Source organism: Panicum hallii, chromosome 1, assembly GCF_002211085.1.
Source record: "Panicum hallii strain FIL2 chromosome 1, PHallii_v3.1, whole genome shotgun sequence".
In the NCBI taxonomy this organism is placed as follows: domain Eukaryota; kingdom Viridiplantae; phylum Streptophyta; class Magnoliopsida; order Poales; family Poaceae; genus Panicum; species Panicum hallii.
This window is the reverse complement of record NC_038042.1, coordinates 58135269-58155372: the sequence shown is the minus strand read 5'-3', so window position 1 is coordinate 58155372 and position 20104 is coordinate 58135269. Positions and strand designations below refer to the sequence as shown.

The 20104-nt window shown below is 43.5% G+C and overlaps 2 protein-coding genes and 1 pseudogene across 6 annotated transcripts; 1 reads left to right on the top strand and 2 right to left on the bottom strand.

The window, feature by feature from the left end:
- Positions 1-1317: 1317 nt before the first annotated feature.
- LOC112876643 lies at positions 1318-7980 on the bottom strand. Of its 4 annotated transcripts, none has more exons than XR_003225353.1 (19): positions 7839-7980; positions 7514-7736; positions 7261-7417; positions 6891-7027; positions 6427-6530; positions 6232-6327; positions 6006-6096; positions 5514-5634; positions 5243-5439; positions 4472-4572; positions 4342-4397; positions 3853-3942; positions 3661-3760; positions 3139-3234; positions 2992-3061; positions 2297-2451; positions 2129-2183; positions 1889-2036; positions 1318-1811 (listed from the first exon to the last, which is right to left on the bottom strand). XR_003225353.1 is itself a non-coding variant. In XM_025940804.1 (18 exons), the coding sequence occupies exons 1-18, from the start codon at positions 7839-7841 to the stop codon at positions 1969-1971; spliced, it is 1920 nt and encodes a 639-aa protein (XP_025796589.1). In that variant the 5' UTR covers positions 7842-7980; the 3' UTR covers positions 1318-1968. The 4 variants fall into 4 exon arrangements, 2 of the variants coding, with proteins under 2 accessions (XP_025796589.1, XP_025796599.1); XR_003225351.1 differs by having other exon boundaries at positions 1318-1801; XM_025940804.1 differs by having other exon boundaries at positions 1318-2036.
- A 1202-nt stretch (positions 7981-9182) lies between these two features.
- Positions 9183-15124, bottom strand: LOC112899108 (annotated as a pseudogene).
- Positions 15125-16259: 1135 nt separating this feature from the next.
- On the top strand, positions 16260-20029 carry LOC112873885. 2 transcript variants are annotated; one of them, XM_025936986.1, is made up of 6 exons: positions 16260-16506; positions 17092-17976; positions 18080-18256; positions 18603-18745; positions 19486-19596; positions 19674-20029. In XM_025936986.1, the coding sequence occupies exons 1-6, from the start codon at positions 16348-16350 to the stop codon at positions 19717-19719; spliced, it is 1521 nt and encodes a 506-aa protein (XP_025792771.1). In that variant the 5' UTR covers positions 16260-16347; the 3' UTR covers positions 19720-20029. The 2 variants fall into 2 exon arrangements, with proteins under 2 accessions (XP_025792771.1, XP_025792765.1); XM_025936980.1 differs by having other exon boundaries at positions 17092-18000.
- Positions 20030-20104: the final 75 nt, after the last annotated feature.

Here is a 20104-nt window from a genome sequence, read left to right as displayed (position 1 = left end):
AAACTCCCCCACCCCCAAAATTATAACACGGCCAGAAATTGGACCTCGCTTTCTCTTGGGGAAGTGCAGAGCACCGGAGAAACTATGTCTGCACTATGTTGTTGGTCTAAATGAGAGTGAGATGATCGCACTATTCCAGAACTGCAGCAACCTTAGAAGTATCTCACTTCGGCTCATGCCTTTGCGCTGTGGTACTTCCTTCAGGACGCCACTGACTGATGATAGCCTTAAGGCTCTATCTCTCTGCTGCCCGATGCTTGAGGTTGTTGAGCTCACCTTTACATTTTGATCTAGTAGTTGGCCAACAGAAATAGGCTTCACACAGAAGGGTATCATAAGTCTCATTCAGACCTGTCCAATTCGTGTCTTCGTGCTAAATGGTGCAAGCATTTTCAAGGATGAGGGGATGAAGGACATCTCATCTGCACAGTTCTTAGAGACACTCGAGCTTGTGGATTGCAAGGGGATAACGGATGTTGGGATCAGTTACTTAGCGCATGCCCCATGCTTGACTAGTCTCACTCTCCGGAAATGCAAAAATGTGACCAATGTTGGAATGGCTAAACTTGTACACTTTCAGAAATTAGTGTCTTTGACTTTTGGAGGCTGTCGTCTGATCTCTGAGGAAGCTGTGCAGGGGACAGCCAGATCTGTTCACTATTCTGCCAAGTTGGAAGGTTACGGCAGTCTCAAAGGAATGGAAAATTGGTCATGGATGTATCTTTGGTTGTGAACTTACCGTCTCTTATATATTAGTAGCACAAGTTGAAACTGGACCCTGCTATGTTACCCTGATCTGAATTCATACTTCGCATGTTTAATTCTATTTAACATCTCAAGGTTTTTGGTGAAGCTTCTACTGTCAGTGTTTATGCTATTCCTTGTGGGTAACATAAGGCTGTTTTTAGAGCGTCTTTATATTGCTTCTGAATTGAGAAAAAAAAAAGGGTAAGGCAGAGGGCATGTGTTGCATGAAATTTACAGACTTGCAACTGCTTGCTGGTGCTGAGATTTCCAAGGATTAGCAGGTTGGGAGGTGAGAGCAATGCATTTAGATGCCCCTGTCCCTATTTAGAGGATGGAAAATTTGTCCCCGCCCGACCGCCACTATGTATTCGCATCGTTCATTGATGAATGATGACAACCAGCACACAACTAACGCAGCTTGGATCATCGATGAGGGTGGTTTGCCCATGTATAGCTGTGAGCTGTCTTTGAACGAACGGTGCCAATTTATCCCGTACCCATTCCTGATGGGAATGAAGCGGGGCTGAAGCACCAACCCAAATGAGTAATTCTGTTAACACTCAAGGTGAATACATAATGAATTATCCACCACATATATCGATAGCAGTAGCTTTTTCATCAAGGTGAATACATAATGAATTATCCACCGCATATATCGATAGCAGTAGCTTTTTCAGACCATTCTGAATGGGACGGGACTTGGCGTTGCAACTAATACAAACTCGTGACATGCGCAAAACAGTTCATGGCGTAGCGGCAAGCGAAGAGCCTTTTCCTGATCTTACAAAACCTTCCTTCCTTCAGAGTGCACTGCACTCTGAAATCTGAGCTTTGTATTGTTACAACAGTTCTGTACAGAATGGTTGAGTTAAATCTTTGTGGCCTCAGCGCCTTCTTTCTTCTTTTGCATAAGCATTCTAGTGTCCACTTGCATTGCTAATGAGGATTAACTGGATAAGCAATGCCCTCTTTCCATCCATATTGGTGTACACATTTGAGCTGTCGCAGCAGAATTATCCTAACCTCAAATTCCCCATTGGAGAATAATTGTAACCTAAAATCCCCTAACCAAAAGCACATCAGCAACAGGTCACATGTGAATACAGGGTAAAGGGAATGGTTCATAAACCTAATGACCCACCGAAGATGAAGCTGAGGCATGGGCATATCTGCGCTTTTAGATTCCAATTCATGGAGAACAGCTCTTGGGGAAACGGATGATCACATGGATACATGCTTATCCACTACGTTTTTAACATGTGGAAATCTATCAGCCCATCGCCGATAACCTGTACCGATACTCCAAAAGGGAGGAAGTTGGATTTTTGTTCGTGCACATTGAATGAGCTTACTTTTAGGTCAACAGATTAGCACGTGTTACCTGATACAATGATCTGCTTCTGGTTGAATCGCTCCCCATCATCGTCAGGGACATCCTGCAGGACATTACACCATATTATCAGCACATTAAGTGCCATGGAAAAACTTCATTACAGCAAACAACCACCTGAAACAAAATAATCTCAATTACTGAATAAGGACTAATTACCTGCTGCAAACTTCTGACAATGAGCTCAGACAAACTCCCAAGGGTCTTGGCGTCAAAATCAGAGCAGCGCAATAGAAACTCTTCTGATGTCAAGTCTATCAGCATCGCACATAAGCAGGATGCTGTCATGGTAACTGATGAGGCATTTGAGGATCCTATATGCAATAACATATAGTGACCCATTCAGCGCGTGAATAACACAAAAAAAAAGAGCTTGCGATACTATTTGCTGTCAGCTAGTATGTTAACAGGCGTCCAGTTTATTTGTGCCCAAAATCTCAGAATTATTGTATTACAGAAGACTCAACATGCCAACTTCGATATCATTACAGCACCATATACGGGGAAAGATGCCAGGCATCTCAAGTCACAACAAAGGTCAAAACAGACAGTGATCAAAGCACATCAATTTCTTGATACTCAATCGGTATGAGCCAACAAAGGAAATAATTTGGGAAGTCTGCCTGGTTCCAGTTATAATGTTGGTGTGTATCTTAGATGCTGACAAGAAGAAATAGTCATCCATTAATCATATCTGGAAATGCGGTCAAGATGTTTTTCTACAGTTTAACCTAAGTAATGAACTTGCCAGAACCAAATATTGAGAAATGATTATAGCAACCACCCACATATTGGTATCATCTACGATCCACAAAGATGCATGTTTAAGCTAATGAACAGAAGTTAGAGCATACCAGCCCATGTAACAAGTGCTTTTAGGAGGCGAATGAAACAAGAATCCACTGGAATATGGACACTTTTCCTCTGCAAAATACCAACATGTTATTAATTTTTCTCATGGTATATGCAGAATTGAACTTTCAGACAATAAAGTCACTTACATTAGACATGAAGTTTATGATGGTATCACATGCCAAAAACATGCTACCATTGTCGATTCCATCCTGCTCAGTCATTTTAACAAGGCAATCTATAACCTGCAGATACAAACACAGACCATCACAGCTGTCATATCTCAGTAAAAAAAACAGAGTGCTAACTATACTGAATGAGATGTCTCTGTTAATCTTGATGAAGTTAATCAATACCTCATGTGTTCATCTCAATCAATAAACATCAAATCAAAATTGACTGCCTTTATAAAGCTATGAGCCTCTAGAATAGGAATGCCATGACATTCCATAACATAATATGAATCCTGGAGATCTCCAGCCCGTGTTCATCTTGAAATAGAGGTGACAGAACTAATAGTAACATGCTAGCAAGGAGAGAGAAAACACCAGCTTACCAAGGAACATGCAAAACGGACTAGGCTAAATAGGAAGATAAATTAATTTGAGGATAATAGAAAAGGAATCAATAATCAAGTTTCAGAAAGTTGAAAAGGAGATAATCCTACTTACTGCCTTATAGCCACCAAATGATGCCAAAGTTCTACATCCATCAGCCTCCATTGTTATTTGGGATATCATTGGAAGCATGAAGCAAATAGAATAGAAGGGCCTGTTGCAAGAATTGAACTTTATACCATCAGTACTTTGCATCATGTAAGAAGATATATATACACCTGCGGCACAAAATCAAGAAGAAGCAACCTTGATTCATCTTGACCTTCTATAGAAAAGATAAATTCCAGTAGGTTTCTGGTTTTCTCCTTGCAGGCATATGGTGCCTCTGCCAGGTAACTGCAACAGAGTAAAGTATAGATGTTACTTTGAATCGACGAAAAATATGTGGTACAGAAGCTGATCTGGGTGCTTCACTATTGAAGACACACTTGGTTAACAGTTTATGTAGATTGTGTGTACAGAGAAATATCAAGTGGCCAAATTGTATAAACATATGTTCTAAAGGGTGAAAACTAACTTTTAGTTTTTATAGGAAAACCAACTTTGTTAATAATGTGAAAACAAATATAAAATCATCATGACAAGTGATACAAGCAGATGGAGGAACTAGTATTTATTTAGTCACGACTAAAGGAAACAACTTTGTTAATAATGTTAAGGAGCAATTATTTATTAAAGAAGGAAGATAAGGATCCATAAATTCTCCTAGAATAATAAGATGAGAAAGCAGCACACCTTCCTACTATCCTTGCAGCTGCCAAAAGATCATCACCTTTCCGTTGCCCATGATCCTGTCAAGTTTTCATCTTCAGGATGCATTATCTTACAATAATAATGATCATATTTGGTTGATCAGAATATGTACCTTTGCATCCTGCAGAAAGTCTAAAACTAAACTGATTGTCTCATTTAATCCTGTGATGGCCTGCATTATGGTACTTTCACGGATAGTCTGACTTGGTGCACCTGCATACAGTATAGAATAACTTTTGAAAGGAGAATGGCTGCTAGAAGCACAGTTATTTTAGTAGGTTTTCTATGAGTCATTGCCATGACTACCAACTTCGATAGAAAGATAGGAGAAACAGAAAGCTCAAGGTAATGAATTAGGAAATAATATAAAGGAAATGGTAAGATTTCACCCCAAAAGCTTACGATGCTACCAACACCAGAAGTTAGTGCCATTTTATTCTAGAAATTTGGCATTTTAGAAGCATCGCTGAGTTGCTCTAAATTGCATAATACAACGCTGACAGTTGATACCACTAAAAGTAATTGGAGCTCGGATTAGATGATGTAAGTCAGTGAACTAATGACCGTTCTGGAGTGCTTTGTTAAATTAGAGTGCCTGGCGTGCACTGGTATCTACCATTTTTGCCAAAATATTTTGCACTTCAAGGAAATGCTTTCCCAATGTTTGGATTTCCTTAAGAGTGTCTGCATCAGGACATGTGCATATCTCCATGCTGATGCATGTTTTGTAATTGCTGGGGGATACATAAATGGAAGGGCATTAACGAATACTGGTGATGCAGAAATGGAGAATTGTCATCATATGATTGCAAAATACATAGGCTCTAAGCTTCCTGGTTTGATGCCCAAGGAACCAAAAATAGAAAAGAGGATGGAAACATACCTTCACTGCTACTGGCATTTGATATCATTTTGATTATTCTTTCTATTAATGAAAATAGTATAGCGAGGTTTCTCTGTTTCTGACTGACGGCTTCATCTGTCTGAGAAGTATTTGAAGACTCGTACTTCAAATACGCAAGCTCATTTAGAAGGACTGCCACTTCAATTCTTGCGGACTCTAGGACAAGCAATACAAATCTGCAGAAAAAACAAATTGTTATAGAGAATTAAAGGCAAATCTCACAGAATACAGGAGATAATGTGAAGCTTACTTGTCAACAGGCAATATATTCTGGGTATCCTGGATTTTACAATCTTCTGACAACCAATCCTCACCTAGTATGGACATCATGCACTCCGCCAAAAGAAGAGCATGCAGCTTTTCAGAGGATACTGAACAGCAACAAAACATTTAACAACATGAGCATCTCGAAAGTGAAAAAAACAATGCTAGCATGGTTACATCTCAGTCTTCTATCCTGCAGTTTACATTCCTCGTAAAATGGTAATTAGTCAAATAAACATAAGAAATAAAATAATTCCAAGATATCCAATGGATAGCTAAGAATAGATCAAGCTGCAGTGCTATTGAAACAAAGTGGCACGTATTAGTATTATTGCTTTCATCCATGAAGAATGCACCTGATTAGTAAACCTAAAATGTTAAGGCTACTTATTTCATCAATGTGACCAAATAATTTCGACTTTCACAATATTTAGCAATAAAATTTTGCATCATTTATGAATATGAAGTGCGGACATACCAACACGATTTTGGAGGATGGCAGTGATTCCAACTCGGATGTGAGATTCCCAAATTGATGCTGGCATTGATCTCAAAAGATCATGAAGTGGCTTTAGCATTCCAACAACAAAACAAAACATTAAGGGTTAAAGATAAATCATTGGGAAGAACTTATCAAATATCATGCATAACAAAACAATTCACATGCTTCAAATAAAACAAGAGAGGGAAAGGGTCACCCTTACAGATTCTTTTTGGGACAAGAGGGCAGTAAGCATGTGCAGGGCATCAAATTTAACTGCAGTATGAAGAACAGCAAAAAGCCTGGCAAGGTAAGTCACCTGAATTGCATTGAAAATTGTAGATCAGATCAATTTAGGAATGGTGAATAAAGAAATACAGAAATGTTCGCGTAAAATACTCCAGCATGTCAATCATACCATGCTTGTCATTCCTTGCAGTTTTTCCTCACTCATGTTGTCAACTTTGAGTTTGTGGACAAGTAATTGCATTAGATTAATGGCAAGTTCTATGCACTTTGAACCTACAAACAATATAATCAATAAAACCATATGAGAAGTAAAGCATTCGAACCATATTAAACACCAATGAACCAAACAAATTATGATATTATTTTCCACAAGTTCATGACCCCAAAAATTGCTATTCATGAACCCACAGTGCTTGCTGCTAAGGACTAACAAGGACAGAATTGAATAGGCTAAGTCCACATTTCAAAAGCAGAGTAACAAAAGCACCCTTCCAGATGCACAAACTTAAAATGTAGCAGCTGTGATCTGCATCTAAAGGATCAGTGCTAACACTCCTTGGTTTAGAGATGATTTTTTTTAAAGTGGTTTAGAGATGGAATTGACAAAAAGATATAGGCAACAAAATGTAATACCATCTGGTAAGCTTGAGATTTGAAGGTAGATCATGTCTATTACACCAGGCTCGCAAAACTTGTATGCCCCATCTTCTGAGGCTATTGCAATAAGTGATAGAAGTTCAAAACACTCCACAGTGATTGCTGGATCAGCCCTGCAGCACATGATTTAGCTACAGTCATAAGCAAATGTGTATCGCATGCAAGCATCAAAAGTAGCTACCGATAGCAAAACAGTTGGCTTCAGCTCCAAACAGATTCAAAACGGGATATCATCTGCATATCCAAATGGTGAGGATTGCAAAATAATTATAAATCATGTGTACTGGTCCATTTACACTAGCATGAATATGGAGTAGCAGAAGGTCACAGAGAGCAAATTTCTTACGATTTGGAGACAACCTCGGCGACTAGGGGCACAGTGGAGACGACCCCCTCGTCGGCCGCAACCTCCGGAGCGCGCGCGAGCCCGGCGAGCACCGTCAGGGCGAGGCGCAGGTACGCCTCCCGCTCCTCCTCCTTCCCGCCCTCCACTTTCCCCAGCCCTGCGCCCACGAACCAAAAACCCAGTGACCCAAAGCTCAGCAGTCCCCCACAGGTTAACCAAACAGGTTCACTTTTCACGCGTATGGCTTATTTACCTGTGTTGAGGAGGCGTCGGAGGAAGCGGGACCCGACGGCGTCGTAGACCTTACGGACGGCGTCTGCGTCGCCCGCGCGGCAGACGTTGGCGGCGACGAGGAGGCCCGCCAGCTTATGCTCGTCGCGCTCGCCGCGGAGGAGGCGCAGGCAGTCGTCGAGCGGCGGGGCGGACGCCGCCATCGGCGCAGAGGCGGCGGCGGCGGCTGATGTCGGGGATGAATCCTGCAGGGGATTGTGAACGCGAGAGATGGCGAGAGGTAAGGGGAGTGGAGCACGGACGGAAGGGGGAAGCTAGGGTTCGAGAAGTGAGGAGAGAGAGCGCACCATGGATGCGCGCGGCGGGGGCGCGCGAGTAGAGGGAGGGCGACGGCGCCGCGTCGGGTGTGGGGAGCGACGAGCGAGCACTAGAAGCGCCGGAAGAGTTCAAGTTCGTACTGGAGGGGGGCCCGTGGGGGATGAACTGGCATGAAAGTCGGCGGAGGTTTACGAGCTGTCCTGCGCTTCGGTGCCACATTGCGCCGGCTTTGACTCTGGTCAAGCCTCGAGACGCAATGTGGTTGACAAAGTCAACATCAATTTACGTCTGCAACTCTGTGTTTCAGCAAGTGTGAGTAAATTGATGCAGTCATCTATCTTGATGAAAGAAGATGCATTCCTGACGGTTGTTTGGACGAAATGCTCACTGGAAAATTGGCGAAAAACCGGTCTAGCTCTTTGTAAGTTTCGAAGCAAAACGGTTTGCGCTGACCGTGATGGAATGATCCTTCATCCTTGCCATGCTCTTTCTGAGTGCACAAGGATTCACAATCCACTAATGGTTTCTCAGCTCTTTCTGAACGCACAAGGATACTGAGTACTACCAGAAGGCAAGCAGGTAGGAGTTGACTGCAAGTGCAGATGCTTGGCTCTAGTATTTGACTTTGCTGTTAGTTGTGATGACATCGACTCAACTCTCAAGGGCTCAGCTTTGTAACAGAGGACAGATAACTGCAAGTTCAGTTCATCCTAGAAACTAGAAACTGCAAGTTCAATTGAGCGGCCACTTGCTAACAGATGGGCCATATTTAGGAACATTCATAGCCATCATTATACACCTTGCAATTTCCAAAAGATATCTACTCTTCCTCTCGGAACATCAGCCTTAGAAAGATATATATGATGAGAACCGGATATGGCATCGGTCATTCAAGGATCATGTCCCGCACTCTCACTACCTGTTTGTTACTTCTGTTCTGGAAACTGCTTTATGGAATCTCGATATGATGTGGGTTCCATAGGGTAGTGTTTCGACTCATATATCTTATTGACAAATGACAATAACTAGTAAAAATCTAGATTTTTATCTGTTTGACACACTTACAAAATGTTCTTGATTATACAGTGATGTAAACAACTGTAGATTGTTAATAAAGAAATGATAGGATTTGACTAGTTCTTCATATCGCATATTATTTAAAGGAGGAGCCATTCTGACAATTGAAAACAATGTAGACTTTATATGTTAATACATTTCTAAATACCCTTTATACGGGCATATATCTGATGTAACCAAATTCAGGTTGCATCCTTACAAAAAATCTAGGTTGTTATGAAAAGAATGATCAGCTGAAGTGTTGTACATGCCAATCTTGCCAAGTTTCAGCTCTATTTATTCACTGTTGTTGCAAATTACTGCAGAGTTGTTGCTAGTCCTCTATGTTCCACCATAGGAGAACTGGCAAACCTGAGGTATGAATCCCTGATACAATTTATTTCAACGGCTGCATCCTGCATTTTTGTCCGCTCCCTAATTTGTTTCTTTGAGCAGGATATTCCAAGAGCAAGTACAGAAACCAAACAATTCTCTATTCTGCTTCTTCTAGCTGTGATGGGTGTCTGTGTGCAGCCACATTGTTGCATCGGCTATCTCCCAGATTCTATCAAGAAGAGCATCCTCTGAAAACTTGTGCAGATCCAAAGAATCTCTAAACATTTCATCTGTTGGGCTTTTTCCTGTAAACATCTCAAGCAGCAATATGCCGATGCTATAGACATCCCCAAGAGTTGAGACAGAAGAACCTTCACCATACTCTATGATTGTGCAAAAAGGTATATTGATCAGCATGCCATGTTTATATAGGAACTAGGAATGTTGGTCGAGTGCAAATAAAAAAAAATTTAGTTACCTGGAGCAACATAGCCGATGGAGCCTCTTATTCCAATTGTGCTGTTCGAATTTTGCAGAGTTTTACTTGCACTTTCTGGAAGGATTCTAGATATGCCAAAGTCTCCAACTCGGACACTCATGTCTTCTGCAAGAAGAATGTTGCTTGGCTTGATATCACAATGAACAATTGGTGGCTCACAGTGATTATGAAGATAGTCCAAAGCATCCACGATATCAACGGCAATGTCCAACCTTTGTTCTAGGCTTAGAGTATTTCTTGGAGTGGGCATATCCGATTTTGGATGAAGCCAATCATTTAAACTACCATTGGTCATGAACTCAAAAATAAGTGCCTTGAACTCTTGGCCTTGGTTATCGATGCTTGAGCAGCATGTCATGATCTTTAAGAGACAACGGTGAGCACTCTCCTCATTGCCTCACATTCAGCCACAAAGCTTCTAGTAGATCCAGTTTGTTCAAGGTTAAAACCTTCACAGCGGCTATAGTTCCTTGGAAGGTGCATTTGTCTACTGCCCCAAATCTTCCTTTGCCAAGCAAATTGGCTTCTGAAAATCCATTGGCTCCATTTGCTAATGAATGGTAAGAAATTCGATCATATTGTTCCTCGGTTATTGATGGTGCGAATGGGCTCTCTTGCTTTTGTTTCAGCTTCTTATATATTAGCAGGTTAAGTGCAATACCAAAAGCTAAGAACAAGAGTGCACCGATTGACGATAGAGCTATGATAGGATACTTCAAATCTCCTTTTCTGTTCTTTTTCACAGGACTTGGGTGGCATGGAGTTAAACGAAGTTGAGGCATTCCACCACAAAGATCATTGTTACCGGTGATTGAGAAGTTGACAAAAGCTCTGAATATTCCCTCTTTTGGAACTTCTCCTTGCAAATCGTTGAAGGACAAATCCAATTCTGACAATGATGTCAGATTCTCTAGCGCTATTGGGATCTGCCCTGACAAGTTGTTGTGGGCAAGATACAATTGTTGCAGATCTTTTATACCACCAATGCCATCAGGAATAGAACCATACAACTTATTCATAGATAAGTTGAGTGTAGTCAAACCCTTTAGATTGTTCAGAGATTGAGGTATAGTTCCCTCAAATAAGTTATTGTCCAACCATAGTCCTTGCAGCACGGTGCATTTGCCAATATCGTCGGGTATCTCACCAGATAATTGGTTTCCAGACAAAACCAGGTTGTTAATATTCCCCAAGCCACCAACTTCAGAGGGAAGAGGTCCTGATAGTAAATTGTATGATAAGAATAAGACGTTGGAAACAAGTGGTAGCTTGAAAATCTCTCCAGGGATCGAACCATTTAGGCGGTTCGTCGAGAGATCAAGGGATATCAGATTCTTGAGCTTCCCTATGCTTGCTGGAATAGCTCCCTCTAGTTGGCTATTTTGTGCAAATAGGTTAGTCAACTTTGAGAGATTCCCGATAGATGGCGGTATGAGTCCAGACAAGTTAGTGTAGGACAAAGTTAGATAGACCAAGTTTTCCAGTTTGCCAATGGTCTCCGGAATCACTCCTGACATGTATGTATTCGCAGCACCGAGGAATTCAAGGCTGACCAGATTGCCGATGGCTGAAGGGATGGCGCCGGATATCCCAGTGTCTTCGAAGCGGAGAATTTGTAGGGTCCTTGAGAGATTTACAATTGAACTCGGCAGCTGGCCGTTGAAACCGGCGTTGTTGGTGATAATTAACTCGTGGAGTTGGCTGCAGTTTGACAGAGAAGCAATGAACTCCCACCCAATCCTGCCGTTTGCTTCTAGCATGTTGCTGTACAGGTATAGCTGCCGCAGAGCTTGTAGTCTCCCCCCTAGGTTGTGAGGCACATATCCACTAAGCCTATTTATTTGGAGTTGAAGCACTTGAAGGGCAGTAAGGTTGGAGAGCGAGGCAGGGATAGCTCCGGTGAACCGGTTCTTGGCAATGTTAAGTGTATTCAAGTTGGGAAACCTAGTGCCAATGTCAGCGGGAATGCCTCCGTAGAACGTGTTTCCCTGAACCTGAAACGTTTCCAAGGAAGACAAATTGTACAAGGAGCGCGGGAGCTCGCCAGAGAAGAGATTGAAGGCGAGGTCCAGGGCGCGGAGGCCTGTGATGCTACCGAGGCCAGAAGGAAGGGTGCCCTCAAGCTGGTTGAACCCGAGGGAGAGGGTTGTGAGCGATGACAAGTTGGCCCAAGATGACGGGACGGTGCCAGTGAAGTTAAAAAGTTCATCGCTAGCCCGAGTATCTTGAGGCGTGTCAGGTTGCCACCGAGACCGAGCTCAGCGGGTATGCGCCCGTGGAGGTGGTTGTAGTGGAGGGCCAGGAAGGTTAGGTCGATGCAAGAGGTCAGGTTGGCTGGGAGCTCACCGGAGAAGGCGTTGTAGCCCAGGTCGAGGGTGCGGAGGCGGCGCAAGCGGCCGAGGCTCTCCGGGATGTCTCCACTGAACCCGTTGGAACTCAGGTTGAGAAACCTGAGTGACGACAGGTTGCCGATGCCCGGGGAAAGGGAACCACCGAGCCCGCGGGAGGGCAGGTTCAGTGCCCCCACTCGGTGGCGCCCGCTGCCTCGGCACCGCACCCCCTCCCAGTCGCAGTATCGCCGCCGGTGCTGGTGTTCCATGACGCGAGCAGGCCGCCGTGCCCGCCGGTGATCGCGGCAGCCTTGAAGGCCAGCAGCGCGGCCTCGTCATCGGCTCGTGCGCCCACCCCGGGTGTTGATATGGAAACTGAGGATAGCAGCAGCAGCAGCGCTCTAATATCAACTTTAATATATTAGGATTCAGTTTACTAATATATTATCAGCATTAGTAGGATTTTCTAGCGGCTTGTCAAGCATTTGACAAACTCACACCATCCATTTCAAATGGGATTTGTCCCGTGGACACACGAGCAATCTAACCCGCAGGATTTCCTTTTCCTCTTCCCATTCGAACTTCTACGGATTTCCCCGTAATAGGAAGATCTGCGAGAACTCTTACCCATATCTTACAATTTCTTCAGAATTGTCCGCTCATAGCACGATGAAATTGTCCGATTGTAGCCCGACGTGCTGCTTCAATGGCTCGATATGAAAGACGACCAGCTCTACTACTTTTGGTGCCATATCTTCCAAAACCAAGTTGTGTACCGTCTGGTTCGCGACCCCTACTACATCTGCATTTACTATATTTACTATATTTCGTACGTTTCGGATATAGCACATCCCCTCTTATTTTGACTATATGAGATCCGCACTTTGACACCTAAAATTCCGTTACGAGTAGATACTTCCGCAGGAGCATAATCGATTTTCTGGTTAAATACATTACAAGATGTTTTTCCATACTTTCCGCATTCAGTTCTAGCTATTTCCGCACCCGCTAATCGACTAGAACAACAAATACGTATCCCCTCCACCCCTAAGAACGCAAGCAAGCTTTGCTGCTGAGCCGCGCATTACCATCGCGCGCGGTTCTTGCGTGTGAGCAGCAGCAGCAAGCTTGGTGGGAGTACATTACATGATGCTTTACTCTGCCAGTTATACCGTGGACCGTTGAACTTGAACTGAGATGAGACCAGCGACTTCCGGGAGGCTCCGGTCAGAGTCTCGGCAGAAGCTTCGTCCTAACCTACAGTCATCCCCCGCCGAGCAAGCCGTGTGTTTGTCAACATCCTCCGCCGAGCAAGCGATATGGAGAAGAAGCAGGCTCTCCTCCTTTTCTGCTTCCGTTTGGATCTGGTTTTTCCTTATACATATTGAGAGAGAGAGAGAGAGAGGAGGAGGAGGAGGAGGGAGGAGGAGGAGGAGGAGAAGGAGGAGGAGGCAACCACAAATCAAATACGTTTTCATATCATTTAGATAATTTGTTGCTAGTACCTCTTTTTCAGAGTCGATTTCATTTAGCTGCAAAAATATACGGTTAAACTCACACCATCTTGCGTTGATTTTTGAATGAGCTGCACAGTTTGTTTCTTTTGTTTATATATTTCCATCTTCTCTTCTAGTTCTGGAGAGATGACGCGTAATAATTCATTCACTCCACATTTCTTCAGAGGAGCAGGAAAATACTTCTCCACGAATGCTTACCGTGCTCGTAAACTACTTCAAAGCAGAGCTGCTCTGCAGTGAAGTTCATGAAGCTGAGCTGTGATTTGTGAAGCAGAGCAGTCCCAAACAGGCCCTTAATTCCAGAAAAAAATCGAGCGCGATGTTTCTAAAGAAAAAGATAATCCGATCACAACCTGGAAAAAACAAGTGAAGCGTTTTTTTAGGTGAAACAGAACGAAGCTGTTTGAAGTTTGTGGCAGAGGCCGCGGTCGTGGGCTGGACCCCTTCCGAAGGCCGGCCTGTTCTCCAGCGGGCCGTTTCGACTTTCAAGACGAGGACATGGACCGGAATCCTGTTGTCCTCCTCACCTCGGCTCGGTTCTCCGTTCTCTCATTGAAGGAACATCAGTTCTCTCAGTTTCCCTCTAAATAACTACCACTCGCCACAAAAGACCGGGATCGGATCCGTTTGACCTGCGTTCGTGTGCTGGCTCTTTTGACATGGCTTGGCCTTGGATCCCTAGGGTCTAGCGAAGGGAAGGAAGGAGACACGATACTGCTATCACCACGCGCATTGACCCGCACCCATACATAAGCAAATATTTCGAACAAATAAATTATTGCATGAATAATTTCTACAACGAAATAATCTTGCATTTCAAGCAAGGCGATTTGTTAGTTTGCTCATCGCTGTCCAACCAAAATGGTATCCGTAGGAAATGGGATCAGCTAGAATGTATATTTTTACAAGTAATCAGCAAATTTTTATATAGTGATCCATCTCATCACCAGCGAGGAATCCGCGGAGGTCAAAATCCCAGCGGCGCCGCCACATCACATGCTGATTGCGGAACCGGTAAGCCAGGCCAAGATTAGGCAGCCGCCCGCACGCAATGTTGCAAAACTTAGGGGGAGAAAAGATTAAAAAAAAACTTCGTATATTTGTGTACTTACCTACCCTTCATTACGAGCCAAGTAAGGTCAAGAATAAGATACCAACGTTGGCTTCATGGCGGCCATTCTCTATATATGACTACAAGTGTGCACAATTTGGTGCTTGGTAGAGACTTGAGAGCGGAAAAAAAGGGTGGTACTTTTCAGTCTTCTGTGATGTGCCTTTTCCCCAACTGTTAGATAGATGACCTGGCCTCCTTGTTTATCGTTGAAGATTGGATGCAGCCCTTCTTTTCTGCTCGTCTCTAAAAGGTCATTTATGAGTTCATTTCAGGGTTCAGCCAAGCAACTAATCATATTTAATATGGAGGACATGACCCTCTTATCTATCATCACTGAATTCTGCGTAGTCCAACGATAGCACACTGTGCTCGTGACGGCAGTTTCTCTGCAATTACCTAACTGGCAGACCATGATCAGACCAACTGCACCAGGGTTATTGTGCAGGCCCGGCCTGTCTGCCATGGCTTTGTGCCCCATGCTGAAACGGAGATGCTCTTTTGCAGCGTTGTCTAAATCCTAGAGCCTATTCCTGAACAAAGGGACCAAATCATAGCACAACATGGCCTTTCAAAAGGAAAATCATACTAGCTAGCAGGACACATGAACTGCGGCCGAGCCGAGCCGAGCCAAAAGAACGAGGTGTGTTCTGGTACTGGTACACCAAATGATGAAAGGTTTGGCACTCTTGGAGGCCGTCAAGATAAGTGCGGGGGGAAAAAAAAAGGAATCAAAGATGCTCCGCTGGGCTGCTTGGACAGGACGAGACATGGTCGGCCGGACAGTCAGCGATTCAGCATGCAGTCTGGTGCACTGAACTGACTTATTGGTCTTTATTAAAAAGGCCGTAGTAACCTAACTGAATTATGTATCTTTTGAAATGATCTAACTGCTTTGAATCAGGCAGAAGGAACAAAACAAACAAGCAATGCAACTGCATGGGGAATAAAAATTTGAGAGATCATCTGATACCCATCTGGTCTGGGATAAGTATGCAGCGTTTGTTAAGACCATGAATTATCCACCTTGCTTGCACTTGCACGCATGAAACGGTGTGGTGTGGTTACAACGTACCTGCCCCTTGGCAAATGGATGCATGGGCGTACATGCACCCTGCTGCCGCAAGAAACCATTCCATTTGAGAAATACCTGGTCTTTTACATGATTGTCCTTTTGCTTATGTGCTTCCAAAAGCTAACAGTGATTGAAGGTAGATAAAACGACATGGTATAAAACTACAAGTACACTAGATAGATACTAGGTGAAAACTAACACGCTAATCATAAAAAAAATTTGAGACTACTCATTGAAAATAAGTAGGGAGTAGGACTTTTTTTTTCATAGATAAGATATGATAAATTGATAATATACGTTGTTGTTGTAGGCAAAAGGACAAAGCTTGCATTCTTCTCTGATGCCCTTTTGCTTGGCCAGACCATGCCAAGGTCAATGGCTTTGGCTTCTTTTGTTAAACCACCAGAGCTTATTGTCCACAAGGCAATTAATCCCCAACTAGCAGTCGGATAAATACCGGTAATTTTCAAACCAAGCAAAATATAAAAGCGACGCGACCCCGCACACACGGCACTTCCGAGCGATTTCCTCGTCATTTCCATCATCCCCACCTGGGCACCCGCTCTCTCTCTCTCTCACTCGGAGAAGAGGAAGGGGGAAAAAGCGCAAGCGAGATGGGCGCCGGGAGCAGCCGCGCCGACGCGCCGTCGCGCCGCCGGGCGCGCCTCGGCCTCGGCGGGTGCTTCGGAGGGGGATCCTCCGCCGCCGCCGCAGCCGCTCGTGACGGCGGGAGCTTCGCCGCGGACGCGCCCTCGTCCTCGCGCGCTAACGAGGTAGTTCCAGTACCGCGTCGCGGCGTCGCCTGGCTCGGGATGCCGGAGCGCGCGGTAGTTCCAGCACCGCTTAATCCCAGCCTCCGGCCACGGATTAGTCTCTGCTGAGGTGCGGATTCGCCGCGAGAATAGATGGTTCTGAGTTTCTCACCCCCTAGGCTGTGAGATTGGAGGGCGTTATTTTGTAGCTATACGAAGGGCGATTCAGAAATTTGACCTGTTTTTGGAGCTCTTGAGCTATTATTACTTGCTCAAGTGTAGTAAGTTTGGAGCAGTTGGCTAATGGACTTGAAAAAAAAAACTTTACATATCTGCCACTTGCAAGCATGAATAATTGCCTCTGGTCTTATCATGCGCCCTTTCATAATGCACATGACTGATGAGTGAATGTCTCCCAGAGTTTGTCTGTGTACGTTAAACGGGCTGGGCCTCCACATGACAAATTGAAGTAAATTTGTGAAATTTAGAACATTGACTGTGTGTAAGTGTTTGTTGTTTAATACTTTCTGTTAGTGATAGACTGCATTCAATATCTATAAATTGTTTTTATGCCGGTTTCTGATGTCAGGAAGGTGCTGTCTACAGGTACAATCTCAGCAATCAGGGCGAGCAGTGAATGGAGTGAATTTTCATGCTTCTCTAGCTGCCAAGGATCTCCAGATCTCCAGTGAGTCAAATCCAAGACTGCATTCGTCTTCAAGCACCATAAGCCATCATCTCAGATTCAATCACCTCAATTGTCATGAAAACAAGGAAGATGGCCTGGCGACTGAAAACGCTGAAACAAGTGGCCTTGAAAGCTCATCCAGAAAAGCTGTCATGGTTAGGGGAAGTTTCAGTAGCGAAGCTGTTAATGTTGACAGAGCATCAAGAGAAGGAATAAGTTCTCTAGGATCAGAGCTTGGAAATGTTGCTAATACAGTCCCCACTAATGAAATTGGTGGTCCAATTTCTGAATCTGATCTACACCCCTCGTTGATGACATCTGAAAGGATCCTGTCTGACTTAGAAGGAGAGATAGCTCCCCAAGCAACTTCATCCACAACTGTTCTGACAAGTGAAGGATCTGATATATCTCAATCTAGCTTGACATCTATGTCCCCTAACTCCTCAACTGCATCATCTGTGATACGAGAACCAACGCCAGATTCAAACCCTACCAGAGCAGATGTTTCCATATTCAGTGGACCACATGGTCAGACTGGTGGGAGTATATTACATGATGATATGATGAGCATTTTCTCAAATGATGGTCTAGGACACTCTAGAGATTCAAGCAGCAGTGAAACAAGGAGGAGTCACAGAAGGGTTCTATGGGATACATTTTCCAGGCGTGGCTCTAGAGGTTATCCACAATCTGATGCTGATGACCTGGGATTTTACAGCACATGGCTAGACCTTGGTGATGACCTTTTTGGAGAGTTGGAGGAGTCAAGATATTTTCATCGCAGACGCCATGGTTCAATAAGAGTAAGCCAGTATTCAAGATCCCGGGTAATTGTTATGTCTTAATTTTTTTGCTGATTCACCTCATGATCACACCTTCTTAACTTGGCATTCTTCTTTGTTGCAGATTAGGGAGCATCGTCGTGCTGTTTTTGATAGTGGCAATGAACAAAGCACTGCAGCTTGTCCTTTGGGGATTCATCAAGTTGGCCGATGCACCTGTGATTCTTTCTTGATTGCTGAAGAATCTAGTGCCCGAGCAAGTATATCAAGAATTGTCATGTTAACTGAGGCATTATTTGAGGTTTGTCCTTCCATCCATACTTATTTGATTGGTTATCAGCAGTCTAGTTTTGTAAGATGATAACATAATAACTGACACAGTGGAGAATATAGGCCAAAGTCTTTGACACTGTTGTTGTGTTTTTGGCAATGATATGTCATTTATATTTGTATTCTAACAGCTTTCAGGCATGTTTGAAGCTGTACAGGAAATATAAAATGTTCTTAAAAGTAAATTTGTACATAATTTAGTTAATTTGAGAGCAGATTGTTGGCAATGTGTGGAGTGTGAACTCCATTGCTATTATTGCATTTTCAGCACATTACTACTCTAGTTATGTTAAGATGGCCTGCGTGATTCTTTTCAGGTGTTGGATGAAATTCATCGTCAACCTGCATCACTTTCACTTTCTATGGTCTCTGTTCAGGCTCCTGAATCTGTAGTTAATTCATTGCCATGTAAGAGCTACAGAAAGCTTGTGACACCCCAATGCAGTGATGACATGGAACAGTAAGCTTCTCATCATTCTAATCTCTTTCTTAATTTCCTAAGGCAAAAGTCTTGCATAATCTGTTGTTGGTATAACAATGAGAGTTGTTTCAGAAAGAAAGCAAGCCCAATGCTTTTAACAGACATCAGTTTTTCTTCCACATTTGAGATCAGTTAGACATACAGATTGTTCATTCAGGAAAAAAAAGATAATGGGACAATGAATGAGTACTCCTGTAATATGCACACATGGAATTGTGGCATCTTTGCAGCTTACAATATATTATGTAGTGGTGTTTGCTGGATAATACTGTTTCTCTTCAAGGCTCAACATATAATAGCTAGAAGTCAAAACTACTACGTAAAGTTTTATTATTCGGTTGTTTTTATTACTAATTTACTATCACTGTTCACTAGACAGTTTCGTTCTTTGCATATGCTGCCTGGATAAATGGGGTAAACAACACTGTGGTATCTTAAAGTTTAGATTCTTTTGGAGTCACTCTGGATTGTGTTTGACATTTAATGTTGGGTTTTACTGCCAAGCTATGTTGTATACCCTTGAACCTTTGGGGTAAGGAATCAATATGCCTTGCAAGGTTATGATATTTTGCTGTATTTGGTATGGCAACAGTTGCGATCACCATTTGTTAAGAAATGCCTGCTGGCTAGCCCTGTTTTCTGATTGTTCCTTTTCCTTAACATTGTTTTGGAGGTTCTAATGCTTACAATCTAACATATCATTGGGTTTCTCTCGTCAGGTGCCATATCTGCTTAACTGAATATGAGGATGGGGAACAGATAAGAACTCTTCCGTGCAAACATGAGTTTCACCTGCAGTGTGTTGACAAATGGCTGAAAGAAATACACAGGTATCCTTGTTCTGGTATGCGCAACTATACTGGCGCCGCATTGAGGGATCTTCTAACATGTTCTTGTTGTCCTGCAGAGTGTGCCCGTTGTGCCGTGGGGACGTCTGTGAAGTTGCCTCCTGAAGTCCTTGGCGCTGCCGTGCCTCCTGCCGCCACCACTGCTCCATGGTGGAAGCTGGTTCAGTCAGGCAACGGTGCTCCCTGTCGCCTTTGACAGCTGACGCGGCAAGAGTCTCTCTGCCGTAGAGAATGGCCAGATCCTGCGTCTAATGCGGCATTTCCTGTCAAAGTTTTAAGATGCCACCAAGACTTGTATATAGCTTTTGTAGCCTCCCCGCGTACGACAACCTGTATATATGTGTAAATTCTAGATTCAATTTTATGCTCCTTGATGTTCGGTATCTCTCAAATAACCTGGGTAATGATTCCAGCACACCCATCAGAGCAGCTACGCAAATTGTGACAGTCGCATTAGAAAAATCTAAAAATAAAATTTGTTAATTCCCAG

Bases quoted from the DNA above. Each gene is read 5' to 3' on its own strand.
- LOC112873885 (XM_025936980.1), top strand. From the start codon at position 16,348: ATGGGCGCCGGGAGCAGCCGCGCCGACGCGCCGTCGCGCCGCCGGGCG. The intron at 18,001-18,079 runs GTAATTGTTATG...TCTTTGTTGCAG, and splicing joins GCCAGTATTCAAGATCCCGG to ATTAGGGAGCATCGTCGTGC. The intron at 18,746-19,485 runs GTAAGCTTCTCA...TTCTCTCGTCAG, and splicing joins TGCAGTGATGACATGGAACA to GTGCCATATCTGCTTAACTG.
- LOC112876643 (XM_025940804.1), bottom strand. The intron at 7,418-7,513 runs GTAAATAAGCCA...TCGTGGGCGCAG, and splicing joins CCGACGCCTCCTCAACACAG to GGCTGGGGAAAGTGGAGGGC. The intron at 5,440-5,513 runs GTAAGCTTCACA...TTTTTTCTGCAG, and splicing joins AATATATTGCCTGTTGACAA to ATTTGTATTGCTTGTCCTAG.